General features: G+C 39.2%; 3 protein-coding genes across 3 annotated transcripts; 1 reads left to right on the forward strand and 2 right to left on the reverse strand.

Annotated features, from left to right (window-relative positions):
* The first annotated feature begins 710 nt into the window (after positions 1-710).
* On the forward strand, positions 711-3,357 carry LOC115201613 (glutathione S-transferase A4). Its single transcript, XM_029765388.1, has 7 exons — positions 711-836; positions 1,104-1,208; positions 1,373-1,424; positions 1,515-1,647; positions 1,778-1,919; positions 2,110-2,235; positions 2,714-3,357. Exons 2-7 carry the CDS (start codon positions 1,122-1,124, stop codon positions 2,840-2,842), a joined length of 669 nt encoding a protein of 222 aa, XP_029621248.1. The 5' UTR covers positions 711-836; positions 1,104-1,121; the 3' UTR covers positions 2,843-3,357.
* A 2,038-nt stretch (positions 3,358-5,395) lies between these two features.
* On the reverse strand, positions 5,396-7,745 carry LOC115201614 (transmembrane protein 14A). The gene is made up of 5 exons (XM_029765389.1): positions 7,560-7,745; positions 7,303-7,385; positions 6,123-6,224; positions 5,931-6,018; positions 5,396-5,724 (listed from the first exon to the last, which is right to left on the reverse strand). Exons 1-5 carry the CDS (start codon positions 7,637-7,639, stop codon positions 5,676-5,678), a joined length of 402 nt encoding a protein of 133 aa, XP_029621249.1. The 5' UTR covers positions 7,640-7,745; the 3' UTR covers positions 5,396-5,675.
* A 2,063-nt stretch (positions 7,746-9,808) lies between these two features.
* On the reverse strand, positions 9,809-20,576 carry LOC115201618 (1-acyl-sn-glycerol-3-phosphate acyltransferase epsilon). The gene is made up of 8 exons (XM_029765394.1): positions 19,800-20,576; positions 18,680-18,749; positions 18,400-18,515; positions 17,791-17,880; positions 17,003-17,093; positions 14,634-14,795; positions 12,333-12,456; positions 9,809-11,812 (listed from the first exon to the last, which is right to left on the reverse strand). Exons 1-8 carry the CDS (start codon positions 20,016-20,018, stop codon positions 11,587-11,589), a joined length of 1,098 nt encoding a protein of 365 aa, XP_029621254.1. The 5' UTR covers positions 20,019-20,576; the 3' UTR covers positions 9,809-11,586.
* Positions 20,577-21,637: the final 1,061 nt, after the last annotated feature.

Genomic DNA, 21,637 nt, shown 5'->3' on the forward strand with positions numbered 1-21,637 from the left:
CTAACCACTAGGCTACCTGGGCCCCACCCCTACCTGGGCCCCACCCAAAAACTAGGCTACCACCCCCCCCAAAAGCAAACCCGGCAAACCAATCCAGATAAAACAAATCGCCTGACTTTTGCTGTTTTAAATTATTAAAATAGTGTTAGTATTTTTTTTTAATAAAAGAAGGCAGACTGCCACGTGCAGTGCCTCATTTGGATGTGTCTGAAGTCTTGGAGCTTGACTTCCCTACGTTTCTCCTACAAATGGGCCTTGAGCTTGTTTGGAGGTTCTAGCAGGGAGTGCAGCTACGCGTATACCAACGATGCTCGTCCGGGAAACTCGTCCTCTTCCACCGAGCGCGGGGCTTCGGGAGGGACGCACATGGAGCGGTGAGGGAGGAAGGGGACACCCGCCTAGCCAGCCAGATCAGCCGAATCAACCCTAGCGATCAATGGGGTGACAGATGTCGCAGCCAGATCGCCCTCACATCCACAGCAGAAGAGTGTCTTGTCGGTTTATATACCAAGAAAAAGTCATATGATTTGCAGTTACGGTTTGTATTGTTTTTTGGGTTCGTATTTTCAAATATTGTCTGTTATGACATCTCCTGTCAAAGGGAAAGAGTCGGAGAATATGTGATTTGCCTTCTAATATGTTTGTTTCACAATATATTTGTTATATTACCCATGATGCCTTGCAGACATGCAAATCTTCAACTCAACTCTCATGTAGGTCATATGACACAGTGCTTGAGGTTCACTTCTTCGTTAGAAGCGTTTCGTAACTTTGTAAATTTACTTATTCGGAGTTCACACACATAACAGGTGCATACTTGTCTCTCGACATATAAGGTCAGTATTACTTCTTAGACTTATCTATAAATGATTGGTTGATAATTACACAGACAACCGCATGTTTTATATGCTTTTGTTTTTCAGCTTTATTTTCTTGTATGTTTCAGTGTTCTAGTTTCAGAGTAGTCTGTTCACAATGTACAGTAATGTATTTGACAGGCATGCATGCACCAAATCTAATGTAATGTAATGCATCTAGCACAACATTGCTGAATTTGCACACACATGAAAGCGTAATGGAATGTGGTTATTTATTTCCTACAGTAAACTACAATTTCACAAATGTCTGGAAAAGTGGTGTTGACTTATTTCAATGGGAGGGGGAGAATGGAGTCAATTCGATGGCTTTTAGCGGTTGCTGGAGTTGAGGTAAGTAGGCTGAACAAATAAAAAACCATTTTACTGTAGGGTGTTTAAATGAGTTGAAATAGTGGCTAGAGTGAAATAGTGGCTAGACAAACATGTGATGCCCACAGATGGATCACTGAACTGGATGTTCTGTCATAATTAAAATATACATTTTATGTCCACAGTTTGAGGAAGTGAATTTAACAAAGCGCCAGGAATATGTAAAACTGTTGAGTGGTAAGTTTGGTCACAATGGTAATAGAACTCTGATAACATGCTCATTGTTTTGAAGGGTGTTTAATTGTTTAACCTTATATTTTTTTTTAGATGGAGCACTCATGTTTGAGCAGGTTCCCTTGGTGGAAATGGATGGAATGAAGCTGGTTCAAACCAAGGCTATCCTGAACTACATAGCAGGGAAATACAATCTCTATGGGAAAGACTTAAAAGAACGAGTCATGTATGTATGACATTTTTTGTGATTGAATTCTAACTTTTATTTACTTGTATTGCATAAGTGAAGCTGTTTGTACAAAAAAGGAGGGAAATCTGCTATGGTTTCAAAGGGTTTGGTTTTCATTTACTTTTAGGATTGAAATGTATGCTGAGGGCCTGCAGGACTTGATGCAAATGATAATGGCGTTGCCCTTCATGCCGCCTGACGCCAAGAAAACTAAACTGGAGGAGATAGAGAGGAAAGCAACAAGCCGTTACCTCCCTGTGTTCGAGAAGGTACTGTATGATTTGGGCCTTGGCCAGATGGGAAGAGTAGAGCTCACTAAGGGGAGGGTATCTAATCTAAGCCGTTATATTAGCATAACAATTGCAACATACCATGTTTGCTAAGGCAACAGAAAAGAAGGTTGGCACGTTTGTACAAGTTGTATTGCATAAAGAGGCTGTGCTTGTGATTTTCTCACAGGCGCTAATTAGCTCCCAGTACCTGGTGGGTTATCAGTTGAGCTGTGCTGATGTCCAGCTACTTGAAACCACCTTGATGTTGGAGGAGAAATTTCCAACAATTCTTTCCAAATTCCCTGTTGTTAAGGTAAAGTTGATTACAAATGCATTTTGTTCTTGACAAAATAATCATTAGTCAAATCATCTTGTTACATTTGAGTCTCATCAAAACATGTTAGAGGTTGACATAACCCCAGTAGCATATGAATATCACATACCAGCTCAACAGCACATGTGTTAGATATCAGTATACAATATGACTGGCCTTACCGGTTCAAATGTACTGCTACAATACCCTGGGTGTGTCCCAATAATCTCTCCTCTCATGAAGTCTACACTCTTTCAGTACTTCCCACAAATCTCAAAGCATTGGATTAGTGGAGGCATATTTCTTTTACCAGTAATTGCCTTTCAAATCAGTGAAGGGAAGCAAACAAGTGCACACTCTGGGAGGAAGGATAGATGATTAGGACATATTACACAGCAGATTTAAAAGAAGGGTAAAAAGATCCATGGATACTTCAGTTGATTCATTCTTGATTGGGTGTGAATGCTTTTCTTTTCAGGCTTTTCAAGGGAGGATGAAAAACCTACCAGCCATTCACAAGTTCCTGCAGCCAGGCAGCGAGAGGAAGCCTCAACCTGATGACGTATATGTAAAGACTGTTTGTGAGGTGTTAGACTTCAAGCTCTGATGCTCATCTAAACATGAAGTCAATTTTACTTGAAAGAGTTGAAGCTAATATAATATATTACCTATACATTATTCCATATTGTCATTCCAAGTCATAATTTCTTGTAACATGTTGTGGTGGAGAAATTATGACATAAGCTTATGAATTGTTTAACCCTGTCAATATGAGTGTGTGTATTGGTTGCAAAACTGTTTTATAACTTGTTCCCTTTGTGCTCACAAGAAGAAGTTTCCGACAATACCCAAGAGAGAACCTTGATTTACTTGGGTGAACGCCCAGAAATAGCCTCTGAGAACTTTATCAGGAGCAGGTGTCTTGTTACACATTCTCTTTTGTACCCAAAACTCCTCGTGCTGAGGATGAATCGTGTCTGTGTTAGTTGTGTGTATCCTAGTATAAAAGGTGCTTGGGGACAGTCCCCTCGTAGAACTTCTGACCGACCTGTACTGAGTGTGCAGAGTTTGTTGTAACCTTTCCACTGGCGTGACTCTTAATAAAGTTAATTTACTAATTGACATGATGAGTCCTTGATGGTAATTTCTATTACAATGTGTAAGGACAATTGTTTAACGAGACAAGTATTTTATGTTTTCCAATAATGTGCACATAAAGAAAGAAAAAGGCTGTTGAACAAACAAAATATCCGCTGTAATTAAACCCTCCGTGTCTGTTGTGAGTTTTCCATCATTGATAGAGGATATTTACTGTCATGCAACTGAATATGATTATGTAAAACTATTGAAAGGTAAGTAGTCAAACCTGTAATGCTATAAAATGTATTTTGTACGAGTAGTAAATGCCATTGTATTTCTGTTCCCATATCCATTGAACAAATCATAGCCTGTGTGCTTATAACCAGTAGTATATTTACTTGTTCAACAAAAAGTGCTCCTTTGTTCTTACAATGACTGAGTGAATAGTTATTGTAAGACTGTACTTTATTCAACTTAAACAATTTCCTATGAGACAACATAACTATTCAAGGAAGTACAGTGGATGGCGAAAGTATTCACCCCCTTGGCATGTTTCCTATTTTGTTGCCTTACAACATGGAATTCAAATGGATTTATTGGGGGGTTTGTATCATTTGATTTACACAACATGCCTACCACTTAGAAGAAGCAAAATCTTTTTTGTGAAACAAGAAATAAGACAAAAAATTGAAAACTTGAGCATGAATACCTATTCACCCCACCAAGTCAATACTTTGTAGAGACACCTTTTGCAGCAATTACAGCTGCAAGTATCTTGGGGTATGTCTCTATAAGTTTGGCACATCTAGCCACTGGGATTTTTGGCAATTCTTCAAGGCAAAACTGCTCCAGCTCCTTCAAGTTGGATGGGTTCTGCTGGTGTAAAGCAATCTTTAAGTCATAGCACAGATTCTCAATTGGATTGAAGTCTGGGCTTTCCAAGACGTTTAAATGTTTCCCATGAAACCATTCAAGTGTTGCTTTAACTGTATGCTTAGGGTCATTGTCCTGCTGGAAGGTGAACCTCCGTCACAGTCTAGTCTCTGAAAGACTGAAACAGGTTTCCCTCAAGAATTTCCCTGTATTTAGAGCCCTCCATCATTCCTTCAATTCTGACCAATTTCCCCAGTCCCTGCTGATGAAAAACATCCCCACAGCACGATGCTGCCACCACCATGCTTCACTGTGAGGATGGTGTTCTCGGGGTGATGGGAGGTGTTGGGTTTGCACCAGACATAGCGTTTTCCTTGATGGCCAAAAAGCTCAATTTTAGTCTCATCTGACCAGAGTACCTTCTACCATATGTTTGGGGAGTCTCCCAGATGCCTTTTGGCAAACACCAAACGTGTTTGCTTTTTTCCCCTTCTTTAATCAATGGTTTTTTTCTGTCCATTCTTCCGTAAAGCCCAGCTATGTGGAGTGTACCGCTTAAAGTGGTCCTATGGACAGATACTCCAATCTCTGCTGTGGAGCTTTGCAGCTCCTTCAGGGTTATTGTTGGTCTCTTTGTTGCCTCTCTGATTAATGCCCTCATTGCCTGGTCTGTGAGTTTTGGTCTTGGCAGGTTTGTCATATTCTTTCCATTTTTTTAATAATGGATTTAATGGTGCTCTGTGGGATGTTCAAAGTTTCTGATATTTTTTTATAACCCAACCCTGATCTGTACTTCTCCACAACTTTGTCCCTGACCTGTTTGTAGAGCTCCTTGGTCTTCATGGTGGCCCTTGCTTAGTGGTGTTGCAGACTGGGGCCTTTCAGAACATGTTTATATATACTCAGATTATGTGACACTTAGATTGCACACAGGTGGACTTTATTTTTACAAATTATGTGACTTCTGAAGGTAATTGGTTGCACCAGATGTTATTTTGGGGCATCATAGCAAAGGGGGTGAATACATATGCACGCACCACTTTTCCGTTTTTATTTTTTAGAGTTTAAAAAAAATAATAATAATTAAATCTCACTTCATCCAATTTGGACTATTTTATGTATGTCCATTACATGAAATCCAAATAAAAATTAATTTAAATTACAGGTTGTAATGCAACAAAATGGGGAAAACACCAAGGGGGATGAATACTTTTGCAAGGCACTGTAACAACCTTTTTACTCACCATTCACATAGCATTTAGTCATTGTGTATGTGCACTCATTGCCCCAGTGCTGCATACTTTAGGAATTACATAAAAGCAGCAATATGATCATAGGTTGCAGGATCAAGTTCTTTAAAGAACGTACAAACATTAAGAATGATTACAATAATACATATAGGCAAGCACAAACAATGTGCAAATGCAAATTCATCCCTTGTGATGACATTTTCCATCTTGCTTTAGTTGGTTGTTGTATTGTTCAAATCACATTACAATCACACTCATGAAGAGAAGTCGTAGGACCATCAGCACACTGAGTAAAGAAAACAGATATGATAACTTCATATTGATTGTGCACATTAATTATTTAATTAGAAACATTCCAATACAAGGTCAATTGTAACAGACATCAAAATACAATAAAAAATCAGCAAAGAGTTTCATGAACACATTCACCTAACCTCCATATATTTCAAAACCATGCAATAATGAGTATAGTGGACTTTTGATGATTCTCACCTTAGTCCTGCCATGATACCACCTGGCATTATTTTACCAGATTTCTTGAATCTCATTCCCATTACTATTGTCAGCGCTCCTGAGGCAACTGAGAAAAGAAAAAGATGCATGAAATTCTATATCAAAACATGTCAAGACCTAAAATATACACATCCCAACACGTATACATCCCATCATTGCAGGCATACTAACCGAGGGAGTAGAAAGTCTTGGTTGGGTCATTTGAAATCATGAAGGCCCCATAGGTGGCTATGCTGCCAAACAATAGCCCAGCTATCAGTGACATGACACTACCTGTAGTAAAAAATATATAGAATATCTGTTACTTGCCATCAGCTTGTTAACAGGGTCAAAGTCAGTAAGACCAAGGAGCTGATTATGATATACTACAGGAACGGGGTCCAAAAACACGTGTACAGTCGTGAAGAAGGTGCGACAGCGTCTCTTCCCCCTCAGGAGGTTGAAAAAGAGTAAAATCCTCAAAAAGTTCTACAGCTGTACCATTGAGAGCATTTTGACTGGCTGCATCACTGCCTAGTATGACAATAGCACCGCCCTCGATCGCATGGCGCTACAGAGGATGGTGCGGACAGCCCACCACATCACTGGGGCCGAGCTCCCTGCCATCCTGGACATCTGTATCAGGCAGTGTGGAAGGAAGGCCCTGAAAATCGTTAAAGACTCCAACCCCCCAAGCCATAGACTATTTTGTCTGCTTCCGTACGGCAAGCGGTACCGGTGCATCAAGTCTGACACCAACAGGCTCTTGAACAGCTTCTATCGCCAAGCAATATGACTGATAAATAGCTAACAAAATATCTACACCAACTATCTTTACTTACCTTTTAGTTTTGCACAGGGCCCTGCACACGCACACACACACACACACACACGAGCACACACACACACACACACACACACACACACACACACACACACACACACACACACACTCTCCATCATCTGCTCACTCACATTATATGCACATACATTTATACTGACTCTATACACACTCACATACAAGCTGCTGCTGTTACTGTTTATCTTATATCCTGTTGCCTAGTCACCTTAACCCTATACATATTTACCTCCCACCACTCCAGTATCCCTGCACATTGTTAATATGGTATTGGAACTGACCCTGTACACAGTATAATTATTTAGTTATTGTGTTCTTCATATTTCTTCTTCTTTCTGGTGTTTTTTCTAGTATTACACTGTTATTGATTATTGCATTGTTGGGTTTTGAGTTTGCAAGAAAGGCATTTCACTTCACAAGTGACATTCAAAACTTGAAACTTGAATGAAACTGTGATAATGACAAATTAATGTTGCTTTGTGCATTTTGAACTGCTTGACTAGAAACTCCTACCTTTTTTCTTGTATCCCATGAATCCCCCAAGGACTATGGCTGCAGCGTAGCCAAATCCAAGCCAGTCAATTGCCATTGCAGTGCTGTGGAGCAGGAGTATGGGTAAACACCAATTCATCTTAGACTTCATAGCTAACTGTTACAAGATACTGTAGCTAGATACAATTATGTAGCGAACGGAAACGGACACTTGACAAACACTGACCACTTGAAATATATGCATACAACTCAGATAGGAATGTAATGAATTAATTTACCTGGTATTTGCTAATTTAAACGTAAAATAAATTAGTAAAAATGTACGGCTGTTGTCCCAATGGATTTGTTCGTTTTGCATGCCCCGGTGTCCAGGATGAGTGGAGGTAGTACATTTGCGACCATTCCATTGGTGCTTAGGTTAAATCTTCACCCACCCGGGTACCGGTCCATGCAAAACGAACTAGCCCAGTGGCACTAGGAAGTGTTATGTGAAAGTGCGCATGCGCGTACAAATTACGCGCTCACAGCTGCATCACTTCCCTTTCAACCTTTCTTCAATAACCCACTAAAAAATATATTTAAAAAAATGTATTACGAATAAGAAACGAACAAAGAAAATACCAAACGCTTTTGATTGTCATTCCGTTATTACATAAGTCTCAAAAACACAAATGAACACAAGCATAATTGAATCATTGAACAAGTTTATGGTGTCAGATCAGGTTTAAATGTGGTATAGGGCAAGGTGAGTAGGTCAAAGTACATAATGACTAAGGCACTTTTTCTGCACTGCATTAACAAGTATTAAAAGATATGCATAAGAGCAGCACAATCTTCTGAGCTTTCTTAGCAGTGAATTAGATCATTTGAGAGGAATATTTAGGAAATTAACAAATACAAAATATAAATGTATCTCTTCAATCAACAAGGTAACATTTTCATTCTATATTCATAGGATTTTTTTTGTATCTCTTAAGTGCTGCTGCATTTCAGGAAAGGCATGCACAACTGTTCAAGTAAGGTACAGGATGTCAACAAAACAGTCTGCCTATGTTCATACACTACATAACCAGAAGTATGTGGACACCTGCTAGTCGAACATCTCATTTCAAATCATGGGCATTAATATGGATTTGGTCCCCCTTTTGCTGCTATAACAGCCTCCACTCTTCTGGGAAGGCTTTCCACTAGATGTTGGAACATTGCTGCGGGGACTTGATTCCATTCAGCCACAAGCATTAGTGAGATCGGGCACTGGTGTTGGGCGATAAGGCCTGGCTCACAGTCGGCGTTCCAATTCATCCCAAAGGTGTTCGATGGGGTTGAGGTCAGGGCTCTGTGCTCTTCCACACCGATCTCGACAAACCATTTCTGTTTGGACCTCACTTTGTGCACGAGGGCATTGTCATGCTGAAAACAGGAAAGGGCCTTCCCCAAACTGTTGCCACAAAGTTGGAAGCCCAGAATCATCTAAAATGTCATTGTATGCTGTAGCGTTAAGATTTCCCTTCACTGGAACTAAGGGGCCTAGCCTGAACTATGAAAAATAGCCCCAGACCATTATTCCTCCCCCACCAAACGTTATAGTTCTCACTATGCAATTGGGTAGTTAGCGTTCTCCTGGCATCCACCAAACCCAGATTAGCCCGTCGGACTGCCAGATGGTGAAGCGTGATTCATCACACCAGAGAACGCGTTTCCACTACTCCAGAGTCCAGTGGCGGCAAACTTTACACCACTCCAGCCGACGCTTGGCATTGCGCATGATGATAGGCTGCTTGGCCATGGAAGCTCCTGACGAACAGTTCTTGTGCTGACGTTGCTTCCAGAGGTAGTTTGGAACTCAGTAGTGAGTGTTGGAACTGAGGACAGAAGATTTTTTTACGTGCTACAGCACTCGGCGGTCCCGTACTGTGAGCTTGTGTTGCCTACCACCTCAAGGCTGAGTCGTTGTTGCTCGTAGACATTTCCACTTCACAATAACAGCACTTGACCAGGGCAGCTCAAGCAGGGCAAAAATTTGACAAACTGACTTGGTGGAAAGGTGGCGTACTGTGACGGTGCCACATTGAAAGTCACTGAGCTCTTCAGTACTGGCCGATTCTACTTCCAATGTTTGTCTATGGAGATTGCATGGCTGTGTGCTTGATTTTATACACCTGTCAGCAACGGGTGTGGCTGAAATAGCCAAATCCACTAATTTGAAGGGGCGTCCACATACTTTTGTAGATGTTGTGTATGATAAAACAACTTCAAAGAAAACTGAATTTAAATGTATACTTGAAACAAACTCCAAAGTGAATAATAAAATACCATTGGAACAGAGTGGAATAGCAACATTTGTGATTATGAACATGTTATACCATGGCATTGGGTAAACATTTTGCACTGTATGTGGGTGTGTTCGGTAGCCACAATGTATTTTCTGACCAGTGACATACAAAAGCATGACACATTACTGTAATAACGGAATAAAAAGACTTGTAGCATTGCGCCAGAGTATGAAAAAGACAACATGGACAAACTCTTACTTGATGAAACACCAAGAGGTACTTTATTTACAAAAGGAAATAAAAACTAAAACATATTACTTTTGTTTCTCAAAATCAAGTGCTTTAAAAACAATATTCAACCACATACTACTGACACCAAAAGCTCATAACTGAAGACAATAACACCAATAAACTATGCTGTGCAAAACAGTTCCAGTGCTGTCCAGTAGATGGAGTCCCAGTGCAGTCCTCTGGGTGGAAGCTGAGGACAAGCTCCTCTGGTAGAAGGCACACATTTCTGGGTTCAATTGGCACAATAGTGTCTACCAGAATTGTTTGATTATTTACAATCAGTTTTTTTTTATCAAGTTGACAGAATTAATCAAAATAAATTGAATGAATTAAAGTTTTTAAACTATTGCCATTCCACATTGTTATTAAAGGAAGGATATGTAAATGAGACCTTGGTATGGCAGGTGTAATTACCATGGGCTAATTTAATCCATATTGGAAGACCACTTTAATTATTCAATAAAATAAGAATACCAACATTTAAAGTGACAACAGTTGAAAAAGTTGTTTTCATTATGAAAAATTATGGACATACAGTATATAACTGTTTTTAGAATAGTGACGCATATTATACAGTTGACTTTGTAAACAAAGGAATATGAATTCTATATTGTGATACACTACAAGTGGCCTTCTCAATATATAGCTCTCTCTACCTTTTGTGTAATCTGTAACATGGCAAAGGCAGCATTTACAAAAATGACTCTATAACAAGCTCTTTAGGTCAATTAAAAAATACAATATTGGTTCCTCAGGTACAGCTGACCTGATTACAGATACATTCCTCCAACTAAAACACTTGTTTGATACCCCTGCACTTGTATAGAGTTTGGCAACAATTTGTGGAACTTTTGCAAAAACTCAAACAAAGCACATATACAGCAGACACGTTGTAACCGGGCAATAAAAAGGAGAACTTTAAACACATGGCTAAGTAACCATCACTTAGACCTAAACACTCCATCACCCTCAATAATGTATTCATTGGACAATTGAATAAACACTAATCACTCTCTTTTGCAATGAGTACTTTGTAATTAGTACTGAAAATTAAATCTGCTCTCTAATGCTGGGTTCACATGCTCCTCGGAATAAGATACTCTAAACTATCTTACTGGAAAGACCAGAGGACGATACATGTTATCTCCCCTCTCCTATTTCCTGCTTGGATACTCATAAATAACTCAGAGTTATGAACATTCTGAGAGTTTCTCAGTCCCGAGTTGTTAATAATTCCAAGAGCACATGAACACAGCATATAGTCTCAAACAGAGAGCTGAACCCTAACTCTGGTAAACTCATGTTGAAAAGGGATGCTGAACACTGGATATGCAAAAGCACAGAACTTAATTATGTAATAGGCTAAACGGTATAGGGAAGAAAATCTGTCTATTCATACTTTATGGCTGAGATAAAAGGGGGGAATTCAAGGAAAGAAATACATACAACATCCCCGTTTTTCTCACCTTATCTGGTTGCAAGTTGATGCACACAACCATTGAGCAATGAAGAAGCAGCACAAGAAACAAAACCGCTTTTCTATCCATCTCCCTATCTCTCTTCTTACTGCTGTTAGGGAGGCAATGATCCATCCATTTGGACAGAATTCTAGAAGAACCAAACCTTAACAGCAACAAGTGCTTTGTTTCGAAAAACATAAGCCCCCTGCCTGATGGGTGAGTGAAAGGGCAAGGTCTTTCCATAGCCATAGCAGATGGCATTGATGACCACCATGAGCTTCCTATGGACTAACATTCACCCAGAGCCATCCCAACAGAGTCCCATACACCCAGGTTCGGACATAGAGTTTCCTGCCAGACTCCGTCAACAGCATTGGCAGTGTTAGCCCGCCCAAAAATAGCAGCGATGGCAACGTCTTCGTAATGCTCAGATGGGACCTTTGACCTTCTCCAGGGAATCTGCCTTTTTTGTCTGGATCCTCAGACTCATAGAAAGTAGTCAACATTCTGTGGCAAAAGAGAGAAGGTTCCCTTTAGAGTTAAAACATATCCCCAGCTCATGTCTAATCAGTCAATCATGACAATTTATAACTGTGATTGTTAGTAAGTGGTAGGGTTGCAGAATTCCACTAACCTTACACAAAATTCCTAGGTTTTCCAGTGCTTCTGGTGGAAAGATTCCCGTAATTAAGTGAGAATAACCACGAAATCCGGAATCCTCCAACCAGGATTTCTGTAAAACCGCGGCAATTTACCGGAATTTTGCAACCCTAGTCAGTGCACACTTCATGTGTGGCGGGGGCATCAACACATTAAATTAGTTATCAAAGCAGACAAGCGCCAGCATCCTTAAACCTAATATTGCAGTCCACCATTTGAGTAGTTGAAGTGCTGTCGGCATTTCAGATTAATTTCAGATACATTTTCTTAACATGAACTCAACCTTGGCCTAAATGTGGAATTGGTGCATCGGTCAGCGTCGTAATGTCAGACAGGGTTAGAGAGAGCGTGGTAAGAGGATACTCACTGGTCCTTGATCTCAAATCGCTCGTGCAGCCACCTGCGGAAAAACACAGACTCCGGGGGAATTTCCTTCACGTCCACACGTTCAAAGTGGATGTGAACTTTGGGACATTCCTTACACAGGAATTCTGTCAAACAGAGAAAACATGAATGAGAGAGAAAACATGAATGAGAGACAAAACAACATCAGGAAGACCATAGCAGCCAACGACCACGTAGCCATCAAATTGTGTTTGTGAATGAGGCACTACGTAGGTTCAGATACAGTATCTTATGGATCTGAACTTCCGTCCTCTAACTCCAAAAACAGGAATTAAGTGACTACAGCTTCCACAGAGGTGTGTTTACAAAACACTGTACAATCTGAGTAGGATTTCAATGACCAGCTTTAGAAACGATAGTTTCCTCAAAAGCCCTGCCTGCTCTGTTTTTCTTACAGGCCCTCAGATTAGCCAATAGGCCTATTCTTAATCATAGTACCCATTTGGCATTTTCATATGACTCATCCAATCAGCCAGATCCACAAGGGTAAAGCAGTCATTAAAATCATTATCCCTCACACTACACTCGTGAGGGCAATTTGTAGAAATGGAGAAACAGCTGGATAGTTTGACAAAAGCCTCCTGAGATATAAGAAAGCCCAAAGACCGCATGTCACGTCACTCAAGCCTCCCCAGAGGGAGAGCACTTATGACAGAAGTCAGTCTTTCCTGTGACCCATTGGAAAACATCCATTTCATGGTTGATTTACACTAACTCCTGCCTTTTAAAGAAGGCCAAGATGGCACAGTGATTCTAAAGCGTAGAGCTATTATCTCATGATAGACAAACGCATTACACACCAGCTCTGATTCGTATGTCAAATTTCTCGAGAATTGATTTGACAAGAATGAATGCTCGGATGGTCTTCAATTCCTTGAGCCATTTTGTTCGAAAGACATGGCGTCATCTGATAAATATTAGAGGTCCTAATCGCAGGTGACATTTTAAAACCACTATATCAAACATCACTGACATGTTCTGATGTCATGATAATTCCATCAATGCAAGAGGGGCATTAGTCTTGAGGACTGGCAGCATTTTGAATCCTGCCACATGAAGGTTAAAAGCCAAGATAAGAGAAAAGTTAAATCCCTGTGCATGTTTTACATAACAAAACAATAACTCTGGTCAGACAGCTTAGCTGAAAGCTCCCATGGAAACGTTGACGTTAAAAGTAAGCAAACAGCTAAATCTGGGGACGTGCACTGAAACATTCCCTTGGAATAATTTCAACCAAACCCCCATAACCACTGCATCAGTCATTCAATGGATATTACATTTTATTTCAGTAAATATCAACATGGGTTCACATGATACCTAGGTCGAAAATATGCAGGTTAAGACAAGGGACTGATCAATGCGGAGCATTCGAAAAGAAACACATTCATTGGACCAGCGCTGTTGCGGTTTTATTGAAAACGTGGCCAGCATTGGCTGTAGATCATTTGAAAAACGGTTAAATGAATAGACAGTAAAACAGGTATGCTATCTGTTTGCTGAGTAGTTAGCTGAAATTCACTTAAGACTGTGAATTTTCACTTTCCACTTCGATGGCAAACTTTCTGTAGTGCAAACATTCACCTCCAGTAATTTTTGCTCTAAGACTGGTCCAATGAATTTGTTTATTTTCAAACGCTTATGCATGGAATTATTACGTTCTCTTAACCGTTGTTATTTCAACCTAGCTTGAAACCAGGAATAGCCTGGACACCAGCCAATCAGAGCAAATGCTTGTGTGTTTTATCAATAAGGGTGAAAGATTAGAGGTGACAATATTTGATTTCCAAATGATTTGATGCGCATTGAGTTTGGTTGCAAGAAGGTTAACCGTTTCAGTGCGGAAAACATTCCTGGTTTCAGTTCAAACACGGTCCAATATTTCCTCCCTCAATACAGTCATCTCAATAACATGTGAAATACTGGGAAATTAACAGGAGGTGTACTTAGACAAACATGCTTTTCTATTCTTCCCATGCTGTTTACTACCAGTACATCACTGTTTATTCCTGAAAGCAACAGGATGTTTTCACACCAAGGCTTTTCAAAAACACTTTGGGAACACAGAGGAATCAAAAACACCACAACATAACACGCACTGTTTACAGGAAGCCAACTTATTTTCTGTTTTAATTAGGAGAACAATGTTATACTGATAATGAACTGAGTAACTCCAGTTGCGTGTGGGAATTTAGAAGATTATTGCATGCATCAAAATCCCCCCTTAATACCTGAAAGAACTGAATTATCTGGAACAACCTCATACCTGGCATTGATGGGGCAGGATGTCTTTCACTGCTTGTGCCCAGTGTTCCCTCATACACCACAGTGACATCATACACAGCATCCAGGTGGTCCCTCATGGTTTCTATGGCAATGTGCGAGGCTTTCATTCTTGGGGTCAGAACGTGGTCCAAGACAGCCAGTCCTGAAGGAAATGAACAGGTGAGCATTTGTTAATTTTTTTAAATTGACATTTTATCTTATCCAGAGGCACTTACAGGAGCAATTAGGGTTCAGTGCCTTGCTCAAGGGCACAGACAGATTTTTCACCTAGTCAGCTCGGGATTCAAACCAGGGACCTTTCAGTTACTGGAGTTTGGTTGCAACGCTCTTAACCACTAGGCTACCTTGCCGCTGTTAAATCTCTTGGTTGTGCCAGGTGACATGCAATGTTAACTATAGCAAGTTTCCAATATTAGTGCTAAACAAGACACTGTTTCTAGTACCAGCATTTCATTTGGATCTTTCAATGAATGCCAAGAAAAAGTATAGTGTCTGGGGAATAAAGACCTCAATTCAAATAATCAGGTCACATAACCTTGACTTGTTCACATGACTGAATGGTAGACAACAGTGGACGAATTGAATTAGCAACGGTCAAACTATCCCATAATGACGTCTTCCAAATGTCACCCGGTTGTTGTAATCACTGATCAGAAAGATTGTTGGCTGCATTTGAGAACAGCAATTATCTAAAACCATATATACACACAATTAATAGGTCATTTAACAGGCCTGTTATTCTCCCCTGATTTAATCTTGATTGTACTCTGTCCAAAGTCCACAGGTTTTTCTTTGGGACAAACTACTACTGCATAACAAATGTGTTGTCCCATCCTGTTGTTGGTAGAATATACATGGCACCATCACTAGGCGGCTTCCACCCGGTTACGTAACCCTGCACCTTAGAGGCTGCTGCCCTATATACATAGACTTCAAATCACTGGCCACTTTAATAATGTTTACATATTTTTGCTTTACTCATCTCATATATATATATATATATATATATATATATATATATATATATATATATATATATATATATATATATATATATATATATATATATATATATATATATATATATATATATATATATATATACTGTATTCTATTCTACTGTATTTAGTCTATGCCACTCTGACATTGCTCATCCTAATATTTATATATTCCTTAATTCCATTCTTTTACTTTTAGGTTGTGTGCATTGTTAGATATTACTGCACTGTGGGTGCTAGAAACACAAACATTTCGCTACACCCGCAATAACATCTGCTAAACGTGTATATGACCAATAAAATTTGATTTGATTCTCCTTTCTCTACTATACCCCCCACCTTACGGCGAGCAGATCATATAGTCATGTGCCAAGCCCAAATCCCTAGAGCGGTTTACTTGGACTTAGAGGGGCAGGTGATATTTCACATTTTGATTTCAGTGACAGATTTTCAAGTTAAATCTGTAGCTACGCACGCAAAGGACTGCAGTTTATCAAGTACCACACTGTGTATATGTTACGCTCCATAACATGGTGATATAGCTGTAAGGGCCAAAGCAATTCATTGGGAAATCTGATGGACAAATGTTATAAGTTCAGACAAGGAATTATTCATTTTTATTAATATTCCACTTTAAATATAAAAAAATAAGTACCTTATAGTAAACTATAAGTAATATAGTCTGCTGCCAAACTAATAAATCCTACTTTATTAAACAAAATGTCTGCCACCAAACTAATACATGCTACTTTATTAAACAAAATGTCTGCTACCAAACTAATATATTCTAATTATTAAACAAAATGTCATATGCATCAGCTTTTAAACCACTAAAATTTGCCCTTGCGAATTAGGTCTAGCAACATTATAAATCACTTATCAGCCAGCAGTAAAATACTTTTGTAATCACAAGTTAATCTTTTGCCCAATTTTTAAGCTACAGCCTCTGGGATATTTCATTAAAGCAGATCACTGGTTGGAGCTGCCAAGCTCTTGGCGTTGTACCAGCAATCCACTGACGATGAGAAAAAATACAAAACAGCCAGGCGGCTTTTCATTTTGTCTAAGCTTCCCCTCTAATGCTGTCAACAAATATTTGGGTCTTGACATTTTTACATAGATGGCAAAAAGTTAGTTGTGGGTAGAATGTATCTGCTGTTATAGTAAATGGATTTTGCTTTCATGTTGCGAGTTGGATCAAAAACCTTTGTAGAAGCTGAAGTACCTGTTGCAATGCATTAACATACATGACCCCTCATTCATTCATCATCCCCAAAGCTTTGCTATTAGGCATGCAAGAATACACTCCCTCTAAATCAGTAATACTACATTGGAAAGTATGAAAGAGCACCTTCTTTAGCAGAAAAAGCCTGGCTGTCGCTGATCATCTTCTTGAGTTCAGGGTTGTATCGGGTTCCTTCTGGGAAGATGACAAGATACATCTGCACAGAAAAAAACAAAACAGGGATGGAGTTAGGACAGGAAGTCTTACAGGGGAGATCAGCACATCATTGCTCTTAAGATAAGTAGTATACGAGTACAGTTTTACAGCAAGGTTACTTGACATCAAGGTACTGACTGGTACCCATTTCATACATCCCTGTCTATACTCTACATACCCATGGCTGCACATCTGAAAACTCTGCAACTTGGGTGTCATGTAGACTAGACAAGTCATAAAATCATTCCAAAACGCTAGCCCAGCAGACCAAACAACAAGCTGTGGATCTTAGTGTCCTGGGAAAAAGTTATTTGGCAACAACTGTCCTTCCTGATATAGACTAGACACAGAGAAACATTTAGAAGGGACATGCCAGTGACCAAAAAGACCATTATAAATATTTCAGTTGGTTTCATGTATTTTGTATCTTTTAGAATAGCAATGCTCTTTAAAAAATGACAATTTGGATAATGTAAGAGCACTTTCATGGTATTCACTGACAGCCCATCAATACAATCCATATGAATGAAGTGACAGTATTAAACATTCGTTTTGTTGGCAGCCATGTAAAAAGTTATAGGCTGCAATGCAAAAAACATGCAAATATAATTATTATTTATTTATTTTTTTAAATGGTTTTTGGAAGGAAATAACATTCACATAGACAGTTTCTGTCAGTGTGCTCCATAAATACTTACTGGTGTTCCCAACACTGTCTGTGAAGAGAGCTTCTTTTTCATTGCCTTCTCGTCAAACTTTGCACTTCGCTTCACGTAGACACCTCCATGCTAAAAAAAATAACATTTTTAACAAAAAAAAAAAAAAACATTTGGTAAAAAATGTACAGAAAACAGGCTTAAATTAATCATACCAATAAGCACAACACACATAACATATCTTTGACAGTGCAAAAATCTTTCTGATTTTTTTGTGACCAAAGTGTAATAATTTGTTGTTGTTGGGGGGAGGGTTGTTACAGGTATAATATTTAAATGAATCTAATTTCATATTCAGTTCATTTATTTTTCATTCATTATTTCACACACACACACACACACACACACACACACACACACACACACACACACACACACACACACACACACACACACACACACACACACACACACACACACACACACACACACACACACACACACTTGTTGTAACTGGGGGCTGCCACTCAGATGAAGAAGAAAAAAAACATTACAAAAGGTACATAACTAAAGTATTCATAAGAAGTAATAAATTCAGTACGTACAGAAAAAGGAAACAAAGGGCCTACATATTTTACATAAATATATTACCTGAGAGAAATACCATCCATACAATGGGAGCCACTTCAGACCATCTTTCAGGACATATCTCACATGGCCAAGTGCTTTCTGCCTAATGGCTAACATGTCAGCAATGATCCAGTCCGCTGTATGACAAGACAAAGGAAAATAAGGGTTTTAGTCCAACTGCAGTGCAAACCGCAGCATTCTAATGAAATCCTCCAATTTCACCACATCATATGCCACACTTTTATCTCAGAATGAAGATAAATTAATTAGTAAAACATCTTGTTGAATAGGAAAAGCTCACCTGTGCATTGATGGTTGGAAAGGTAGACCACATTCTCTTTATTCTTTGGTATGTCTCCATAAATAACAATCTAAAGAAGGAAGAATGAGCACTATTTTAGGCCTAAAAGACACCTTAATGGCATAATGCTGGGACATCAGAAACAAAATGGAAGAAATTTGGGTGGTTGCCAAACTGATATAATTTCTGCCAACCTTTGTAATTAGACTTTCACCCAGGATTTTGTCGTGGAAAATCCACTTGGCGCTGAGAAATCCAATGGCACACCAGCCATGTCTCAGTTTTTTCATCCATAAACTGTTCTCATCATCTTAATAACCTTATATAAGCTATTAATAATGAATCAAGAGCGTCTGAACTTTGTCACCTGTTCAAACACCTGAGGCCTTGTTGTGCTTCATAAGATAACATGTTTGAAACAGTACTGGACTCCAGGTCTTCAATGTGTCTACTGGTATTCCTACTGTAGGAATATATGCAATTATATCATTTTGAGAGCCATATTCAAGAACACCCACAATAAATCACCACCAGACTAGGCTTAAATAGAAAACACCAAGATGAACGACAAAAGGGTGGCTGTGAAGTTAACTATTTGACTGATCAGACAAACACTGATAAACCGAGTGGCGCAGTGGTCTAAGGCACTACTACAGACCCTGGTCCGATTCCAGGCTGTATCACAACCGGCTGTGATTGGGAGTCCCATAGGGTGGGGAACAATTGGCCCAGCGTCGTCCGGGTTAGGCCGGAGTAGGCCGTCATTGTAAATAAGAATTTGTTTTAACTGACTTGCCTAGTTAAATAAAGGTTAAATAATATTACAAATAAAAAAACTGACGAAAAAAAAACAGCATACCACAGGTAAAACTGGATGCCTTAATATATGTATACAGACCACATTCATTTCTCAGCTTTAAATTAGCCATTATTTTGATCTCTAGTACTGGCCAAGTAGCCTGGCACTAATGACAACCACACTCTTACTACATACCATTAGACCTAATACTATCTTTCTCTGGTGACATCATGTAACAACATGTAATAACATACAAGATACTTCACAAGCTGTGAGTAAGTCAGTGTATCCTTAAACTAAGTGAAATGTAGGCCTACTCACCTCCACCCCGGTATAGTTTTCAAAGAAAAAGAGGACGAGGCTCTGGTAGATGTTATAGAGGTGGTCGTCCATCCTGCGGTATATTCTTGATGGTAGGAAAGCCGAAATTAAGCGACAAGCACCCCATGACAGTATATATGCAGGAGCTGTGCCTATCATAACCGCTGCAGGAAACCAGTACCGCAACGAGTACGTGTGCACAACAAGGGAGAGCAGCATTCTGTACTGCGTAATAGCTTGTTCAAGTAGCGATAACTAACGTTACAAGATATCTGGTATCTTAATACCAGACAGCACTTTCACTTCTCTATTGACCGTTATCTTTGTAAACTGTCAAAGCAAGAGATAGCTAACGCGTTAGCGGAAGCTTGACAGCCACCCCAAATTATCGCAGTGAGAAGTTGCAAATGTAGAAAAAAACATAACGTTATAGTAATACCACATGTCAATGTTATGCATATCGCAAAAGTTCAACGTAACAACTAGCAAACGACCTCGAATCTCCGATAGCCACCTAACTTTACCTAGCTAAACGGCTAACGTTAGCTAACGCCGCGGCTAACTACAAGCTGTCGCTAAACACTGCTCAACGGGCCCATGACCCAAACGATTAAATGCTGTCTTACAAAATAACGGTTTAAACTACATTGGTAAATCACAACTACATGCTTAGAATCTAAGTTCTCCTTGGCCCACAGTTAAGTTTTAACTTCGATTCAAAAACTGCCTCTACCATGGACTCCATGGTGTAATGGGGCGTAACTCGTCAGCCACTTACCAACATCTTACAAGCTGATTGGTTTAAAGAAGAGTTCTGAAGTGGTGGTTGCTAAGAGTGGACAGTTGCTAACTTGCTGGTGTCAGTCTGAGGTATAAATCGACAGTGCCAGGTGGTCGCTGCAGTAAAGCAAGATCTGCTTAAAATGCTCTGAGTTTGCAAGCTATTTTAGTAGTAGTGTCTGTCTGATATGTGATCTGCAGTATATCTTGAAGGTAAATGACTGAGTGAATGTCAAATGGATGAAAGCACTAGTCTGGTCCCTGTATCAGTTTGTTGTATAAGTAACCATCTTTGATGCATAGCAAACTCCTAGTCCAACTTCATATTACTGGGATTTCCATACCAAGAAATATGGAAGTTGCTTTAGATGTGTGATACAATCTAAAGGAAAAAGGAAGTAAAGTAATGCGGTTGTTTAAAAAGCAGAGACGGAGAGTACAAACGTCACATTTCCCATAAATATTCTAAACCAAAGCTAAACGTTAATAACACACTGTCAAATACAAATCGTATCAAATATACTGTCAGTGGTGGAAAAACTACCAAATTGTCATACTTGAGTAAAAGTAAAATACTATTTGAATAAAAGTCTAAAAGTATTTGGTTTTAAATATACTTAAGTATCAAATGTAACTAGTACTTTTGGGTGCTAGGGAAAATGTATCGAGTAAAAATAACATTATTTTCTTTAGGAATGTAGTAAAGTTAAAGTTGTCAAAAATAAAAATAGTAAAGTACAGATACCCCAAAATACTTCATAAGTAGTACTTTAAAGTATTTTTACCTAAGTACTTTACACCACTGTATACATCTATCTATTACAGCAGCATGAATCGCAAGGATAAACTATGAATGTAACTTTTTCTTAACTCTTTATACTCGGGGGAATTGCCCTATATGGACAGGGAGGGGTACATTTAAATGTTTATAACAGAAGAAATATGAGACGCATACAGTATGCATAACCATGGTAGCAATTGAAAAGGGAACAATTTTGAGATAATGGGGAGATTATCAGAACAAGTGTGAGGACACAACAGTTCACCTGACAAGGCTG

Source organism: Salmo trutta, chromosome 10 (assembly GCF_901001165.1).
Source record: "Salmo trutta chromosome 10, fSalTru1.1, whole genome shotgun sequence".
In the NCBI taxonomy this organism is placed as follows: domain Eukaryota; kingdom Metazoa; phylum Chordata; class Actinopteri; order Salmoniformes; family Salmonidae; genus Salmo; species Salmo trutta.